We start from the raw sequence: 8,079 nt of genomic DNA, 5'->3' as shown, positions 1-8,079 counted from the left end.
GAATGGTCGATGAATAGAGAGGAAGACATAGGACATGGTATGGAAGAAAAAAGGAAAACAGATCGAATGGAGGATAGAGGACTGAAAAGTCAGAGAAAGCTGTCATAAAAAAGAGTGGGAATTGATGGACAGTGTAATTGAAATAAGAAAGTAAAGAAGAGTGAACAAGAGTGGCTATGGATGAAGACAGAGTGAAGAGAAAGAGTGAAGAGGGAAAAGATTGAAAGGAGAGAAAATAGTCTGAACCAGAGGGATGTGATAAAGAGTAGACTGAGATGGATAGAAAAAAAGAAAGATAGAGAGAAAAATGTGTACAGTATGAAAGGTGTCCCTTATCAATATTCCTAGTGAATCACTTGTCATTTCAAAACTCATTTGTCAACATCAGGAATTAAAAAGTACAGGGATTTGAATACTTCTGATGTTTATTTTCCCCTTTGAAGCATAGATGTTCACAATACAAATACTGATTGGGTAAATATGTGTAAGTAACTTGTAATTAAATAAAATAGTGTTTACTAAAAAAGTAAATAGTTTTTGAATACTACACCCGAGGTGCTGTGCATAGATATAAATGAAGTTTCAAACTTTCCTGTGGTGATGCTGATAGATTTGGGATTTCGAAATAGGTTACAACCTGCGCTGAGTATTAGCCTACACCAAACACACATAACTAGGAGTTATCTCCTGCAAAGGAAGAAATGCTATACCCCTGAAGCACATCATTTTCAGAGAAAACACACAAATCGAGTCTCTGTGATTAACTACCTTTTACTTCCTGTAAAATATTTCATACATGTATATCAGCATATATGCCTACATGCATCCCATTATATTATAGGATGTGTATGTCAGCATGTAGGAGGAAAAGACTTTCCAATTGGCAAAACAATATGAAACTACAAAAACTAACCTATCGAGAAGTACTTTTGCTGTTTTTGCAAGGCATAGGCTACATGTAGGCACTTCACTAATAGATGCTCTCTGAAAGTGAATGAACGGTGCGTGTGTGTAAATAGACTCTTCGGACCTGAGAGTGATGCAAATATTATATCCTGGTTTATTATTTTTAGATTTTCATTGGAATGTCTGACATTCTGAACATTTCCTGTGGAAAGTTTCCCTCTGGATAGGGGGGTATAAACTATCCAGAGGCCTACTGAGTATTTGTGTGTTTTTATTTTACTTTTATTAAATAGCTACTTTTCTCCTGTTTTGTGCATAACTCAATTATGGACCAAAATACTGTAGAGTAGCCTAGGAAAGTCTGAAAAGTTCATTTCTCCCTCAGTTCTCTTCTAACAGCTGAAGTCTGTCCTCTCCGTGCCGTGGGCTGCTGTGTCCTGTCTCAATGGCCTCGCAGTCATCCGTGTAATACACAAGATCCTTTGTGGGAAACAGAACGTTTGAGATACAACACAATCCACGCACGCAAATAGCATAATTTGGATTGAAAAAGCAAAACAAACTTACACGGTAGCAAACTCTGTTGATGATTGTATACAAGTTCAGGACTTTTCGCCGCAGAAAAGTTACTCTGGGACGTGCTCTGCAATAAGGTGTAGGTAGGTTTTCCACGACAAAAAGAAAGTCTCGAAGTTTCGGCATGATGCAGGAATTCTGTGGAAGTATTGCAATATAAAAACTTAGCTTGTGGCTACCCATGCAGTGTAGTGAAAACGATTTGCACAATTTGGTATGGCCCTGGCCTCCATATGGTACGCTATGACAGTTAAACGGACAGTTTCGATTAACGTGCGCAAAATGTTTAGCCTACATTTTATGTCCAGTATACTTACGTGCACGTCTAGAAACATCTTGGGCAACACTTTGGCGCATTCTTTCTGCGAGGACAAGAGCACTGTCAAGCTACACAATGTTGAGGCGATTATCAAATATGTTGAAGTCAAAGGAAATGCAAAATGACTCACCGTGCGGTGATGTTTGTGTAATTTGTGTAATATTTCCATTATTTCCTTACTTAGTCCTAACACCCTCGAGTAACATGTAGGCGGAGCACATACAGCTACCCATACATATGTGACGGCGACAATCAACGTTACAAGACTGACTTTCATTATGTTTTGAGCTTTTCTGAGATGATGCAGGCTACACGGCAAGTTCGAAGACTCCACCCGGTCGCTATACCTCACAGTGGAGCTCAAGCAGAGAATTTGGGAAGCATGAGGAAAATTACTGTGACGTCAAGAGAAGGTTTTGCTTTCTGCGACAGAGGAGTGTACATAAATTGGGAGTGTGTGGAATTTGTCCAGTTCATAAATGTCCGAACGATGATTGCCGTGTTTGATGACTACATGTTATTTACGTGTGATCAGCGGTGGCCTGTCACTATTTCTATCACTTATTTGCAGGGAATGTTGCCAGTGTAAACGGGAACTCGAAGAGCTTGGTGACTCGTAATGCAATTGATTGACCCTCTGCAGCACAACAGGACTTGATGAAGTTGTCGCAATGTTGCTATGTTGTGCTGTATATAAAGCTATACGGGTTCAGTTTAATCAAATATTTCATCCTCTATATAGCCTACTAATGGATTAAGCAAATACATTTTGTATTTAGTTGCTCTGTGTGGAAGCACCTAAATTCCATGCTGGAATTTCCCAAGAGTATTCTACAAATACCTAGGCCTACATTATTATAAAGTATTGCTTTTGTTTTTTCCTCTTTTCTAGAAGGCAATATCTCAGCACTGTTTTTGGTACACTCTGCCCTCATACTGCAGTTTTCTGTGTGATATAAGCTATGTGTCAGTCACAAACGACACGGCTCTATGGGCCAGCTCTATGTGAATGATGGGAGCTGGCATTGTTATGCAAGTATTTATCTTGTATATTTGTTTAAATGTTGTAAATAGGTACAATTATGTATTTAACATAGAACTTGAATAGGACAGGGATCAAAATCTACTCACCCTAGTGTTTTAGATACTCCTTTATAATTTTCAAATGTTTTTGTGGTAGTCAGAAAACCAGAAGACAAATGTAATAGAGGCACAGAAGATGTATTTGGGGAAAAACACATACTTATAAAATCTGAAACACTTCACAGAATGCAGTTCACATTTCAGGAAAACAGCAGGATTATTTTAGAAAAAAAGAAAAACTTAACTAAAGACGCATCATACATAAGCATCATTTAACTTAATAAACGTCCTATATGCAAAATAAACATTTAAAATCGAATTAAAAGAGGCCTGACTAATCAAGTTTCTTCTCAATATTTGAACATGAACACAGAATGAAAATTGCAGTCATCTTTTTTCATCACGTGTAAGCACACTGAGGCATCCTACAGACGTACATACCCTTACTAATCCACTTCATGCTCTTTACAGCAATACTGTGGTGTTGGCCTCTCAGCAGTGTAGAAACAAAAAACAAATAGGTTTGCATGCGAAGAAACTGTTGAAAACCGCTGACTATTATTTCTATAGATGGCGTGTGAACATGAAAACACACATTTTGCCAGCCAATCACCCTTCAGCCTTTAGATTGATTAAAAAATACCCACATCAGCACCTAAAGTGCTACAAGAGTAAGCCAACTGAAAAACAAATATACATTCAAAATCAAAACTACTACCTATATCATATTTCTTTATGTTCCAGCAAACAAGGCAAATAAGTCAAATGGCATGAACTGAATCCTTTTATCACACAATAGTTTAATGCTGCACATAGCCTATGAGTCTATGAGCCTATGAGTTGAACCTGAAAAAAAGAATCTCACGAAAAGTACCCTATAAAAGAGTTTTATAAAAGAAAAAAAGTCCAATCCAGTTGTTTCCATCATTGTAACAATTGTTACTTCATCTCATTCACTGAAGAACTTGATCTCCGAGATAGCTGATTGGCATCAAGCTTGAAGAACACTTTTTGGATGATTTCAGAGATGTATCTAAGATCAGGGGGTTGTCTCAGGTTCAACACATAAATTAACCCAATACGCATCTCTCTTTACGTTGACTACATCACCCTCAGGAAAGAATGAAACAAGTTCCAGAGTTCAACGCACCATTTGGTGAAGTCACCAAACAGGAATACTTTGATGTATGTATACCAAAGGCAGTCCAGAAAAATCTGCCGCGTTTTACCACTTGGGGGTGCTATGATAGGACAAAACGTAAATGTTTTTGCTGAATTCTCTTTGTTACAACCCGGCTCGTGAGCCGCAACATAAATTGGAGACAGACCACAGAGTTGTACAAAAATAGCATTTATTTCTATAACACCAAAACAGAGTAAAATAGTAAGTGCCAAGCACCAAAACCCAATAGTTTGCACACCAGCATCAAACGCCTGGTGAGCATGCAAGGCCTTCTTCTGAGGACAAACCGCATGGCTTTTATCCACACCTCCCCAGGTGTGGACAATCAGGCCAATTATGCCCAATCACCACCTAAAAGCTGTTGCACTGCCACTGCAAAGCCAGTAGGGGTGTAGAGGGGCGTAACACTCTTCATATCTTTGGTCTAAAATCATAATTGTCATTTGCCTTTTTTCTAGGTCCTCAGGTCTGCATATGTTGCCAATTCCTGTTCTGTAATCATATCCAATGTTGAAGTCGCCAAAACAGGGAGCAATTTCCTAGATGGTAAAAAGTCGAACACTGATTGAGGCGTCTACCCTGATTCTATTGAGCAAGTTTCATATCTGCCCATCAAGCACTCAACAACAACGGGTCAAACTTGGAGGTACATTTACCAATGTACATTTTGAACTGCATGAGGGAAATAAAATAAATGCTAATACTGGATTCCTTGGGTCAAGCAGAGTTCATTGCACTCAATGATGTCCATTTTTGCCATATTTTTTTATTCAGTACTCCATGGACAAACTTTGTCCAATCTTCACCACATTTGTCACAGATTATCTTTAGACAAAGCCTCACAAAATTATGAATTGAGGTAAGCCACAGTGGCAACAGCAGGTCCCAGACTAAGACCTTTGAGAATTGAGATTTTTTAATTTCTAAATTGAGATTCAAAGCTTGAGACAAGATACGCCATGACACAATTGGGCTTTAACCCAGAGCCTTCGGATTGCCAGACAAATACTGAGCCACTGGGAAAGACAAACTCACCTGAATGTGTGCAGTAAAAAAAAATTCCAGGAAGATCTTGAAACACAGGATACATTATGAATTGAGAATTTTAGAGTTTATATACGTATGTTATATTGATACTTTTGTGCACAATTTGATGCACATTAGAAATATGGCACTGAAAAAAAATGTGTGATACAGATTTTTAAGTCTTGGTCATTCCAGTGTTTGGGATCAAAGGAGTAAAAACTTGGGTAATTGCCAACATTCGGGGAAATCATATCCTATTTGCAGCAGTGGGGTTCAAAAGTTTACGTTACGACAACAACAGTTACGTTAGCCAAAGCTAAGCCAGTTATCCCAAAAACAAGTCTATTGCTCCGAATATAGGCTACACACTGGAGTTGGAGGTACTTCTTTCCAGGCCCCGATAACGATAAGATATTGCTCAATTCAACGGATAACATATAAATCATTTCATGTCTATTTCAGAGTAGTAGCCTACTGTTCTTCCTTGTTGCAACCTGATGCAGATCTCACTTATGACGTGCCCTCACCAGTGTCAAGTGAAGCCATTGAGGGCCGGTCAGGTGCCACAGATACAGAAGGCGGAGGAGAAGATGAGCTAGAGAGAGGAGCAGAGAGAAGAGGAGGTGAAGAGAGTGCAGGTCCTAGTGGTACAATAGGCAGAGGATCTACAGGAAGAGCAACAGAGAGAAGAGAGAGTGCAGGTCCTGCATACCTGTACATGTTAACATGACTCAAATCTGTCAAGTCAGTGATTGTGTCATGACTTGGGACATTGTTTGGCCTCCAGAGGCCACCAAAGACTCTCACCTGCTACGTTTCCACGACGTTTCCATGCCTTTGTCTGTTTTCCCACCATTTTCAGTAAACACCTGCTTGTTAGTGGGGCACATGACCAATTACTCAGGTATTTATACCTGGCTATTTTTCATTCTGATCACACTGTGTCTTTGGTCTCGAGTTCTGGTCTCGAGTTTTCTTTTCTCCAGTCTCAGTCGTTCCAGCACGCTGGAATGACCCTTGTGGTTTTCCGTAAGTTCTTTGGATACTCTTGACAGTCTCTCACTCACACTGCACAGCGGTGTAATGGACTTGTAATTATTATCTATGCTATTGGGAGTGAAAGTCCATGAGATTCAGAGTCACGTATGTGAGACATGAGACATGTTCAAAATCTGTGAGTCTCTGGGATAAAAGGAGACTTGACAGGTTTGCTCCTGGTCCAAGACACAGCGCACAGATAGGAAGAGCCAGAGGAAGAACGACAGAGAGAGGAGAGAGTGTCTAACGTTAGCGAAAACTGATTGATTATCACAAAATGGAATAAACTCTTTTAAAACGGGTATGTGATAGGATAAGATAGATGAACCTAGTAGCTAGGCATGGGCACGAGTAACGTTTCTGTATTTGTTAATCGTATAGAGTATTCGTGTTCGTGAATTGAGTTTTAGATTTAGAGTTGAGAGTAAAACGGTTTCTGTTGTAGGCTAAATTGCTGTCACGCTGGTTGTTGCTGAGGTAGGAAACAGATGTGGCCTGTCGTTCCTCCGGTGTGACTGATAGCAGGACATTAGCGCGTGTTCACATGACTGCGTTAGCCAGCTCTACATAGGATCAGTACATCTGCTGTGTGTCTCAACTACTCGCTGCCTTGATAACCCAGCAGCACACCATACCACAGAGTACTGGAACGTTGCTTAAACACATCCCTACTAGCAGCTGTGATAAATGACCTTAGCTGAAGGACAGTGCTGACCTGTTCAGAACAAAATGAGCCAACTTGCCATCTGTCTTGAAATCCTTCTGAGCTCTTCGCTGTTTCCATCTTTCAAATGTATCTCCAATATTTACCCGCATTTTACTACGTCTCTGGCCATTCTTTTAGAAAGATGCCAATTAAGGCTTTTTTTTGGTCGCCTAGAATCATATGTTATTTTTGTTTGTCCAGTTTGTGTGCTTAATTCCATGGTGGTTGCACGCTGTGTTCGCATTCTTATCTGGCATCCTGGGGTGTCAAAATGGTACTGCAGAAATGGGCAGTGGGCGGAATCACACAGGCCAAAATACAGACAGTCATTCCAGTCTGGAACACAATTAAAAAAAGAGAGAATATACTCGCTGTATGCTAGCATTGTTGTCGGAGAAGCCAGTATTTCAGTTTAGCATGTTTCCTTAATCTCTGATGACATATTGTGGTCATTTAAGCCAGGACAAGTATATTGAATTTGAATCACAGACAGCAACTTTAACATGGGTGTAGCCCAGTGGCACATTCTAGTTGACGCTAGAGGAGGCTAGGCATCCTCAGAATTAAATAACTTGAGATGTGAAAATCTCTATAACAATAACAACATGAGACAACAGTATGCATATGTACGTATATGTATGTATTATGTGGCCAACCTGATATTGTATGGTGATTATGGTGGCAGGATAGCTTTTCAATGTCATATTGAACGTTTCTCGCTTTACAGTAGGTTTGCATGCGAGGTCAAGCCAGACTTGGTTCACACCCACTTGGCATCCTTTCATGTTTTTAAAGAAAAATGAACCAATCACCGTTGAGTGTTGTACCGTTCTGACTGTGCTGTGAAAGAGAAAACAATGCCTGTGGGGATGCAGAGGAGGCCCCTGGAATGTTTGGCATCTAGGAAAACAAACAGTAAATTGTCAGTGGGCCGCCGGCGAGGGACTTTAACTTGCCGCTGACCTCTTACCAATTAGATCATACATACAAATCATGACTGCCTGACGTGAGCAGCTGATAAACTGAATTTGAATTGAACTGAAACTGAATGACACTGCCATCTGCATTTGTGAACATGCGACAATAAAATAATATGTTGTTACATTTCTTGTTGCACATCTATATATGAATGAATATTGAATTATGAATAATTGGAATAAATGAAAAGGAGGAACAAGACAGCATTTTGCAAAACTGAGTAAGGTTCCCTTAGCAAGTTTATGCTGTGGCTCAAGATGCAAG

General features: G+C 39.8%; 1 protein-coding gene across 1 annotated transcript; it reads right to left on the bottom strand.

Annotated features, from left to right (window-relative positions):
* Positions 1-407: 407 nt before the first annotated feature.
* LOC105906702 (cytokine-like protein 1) lies at positions 408-2,189 on the bottom strand. The gene is made up of 4 exons (XM_012834893.3): positions 1,932-2,189; positions 1,800-1,844; positions 1,474-1,620; positions 408-1,386 (listed from the first exon to the last, which is right to left on the bottom strand). The coding sequence occupies exons 1-4, from the start codon at positions 2,076-2,078 to the stop codon at positions 1,288-1,290; spliced, it is 438 nt and encodes a 145-aa protein (XP_012690347.1). The 5' UTR covers positions 2,079-2,189; the 3' UTR covers positions 408-1,287.
* Positions 2,190-8,079: the final 5,890 nt, after the last annotated feature.

Source organism: Clupea harengus, chromosome 20, assembly GCF_900700415.2.
Source record: "Clupea harengus chromosome 20, Ch_v2.0.2, whole genome shotgun sequence".
Taxonomy (NCBI): domain Eukaryota; kingdom Metazoa; phylum Chordata; class Actinopteri; order Clupeiformes; family Clupeidae; genus Clupea; species Clupea harengus.
The sequence above is the reverse complement of the archived record's forward strand: the minus strand, read 5'-3'. Positions and strand labels throughout refer to the sequence as shown.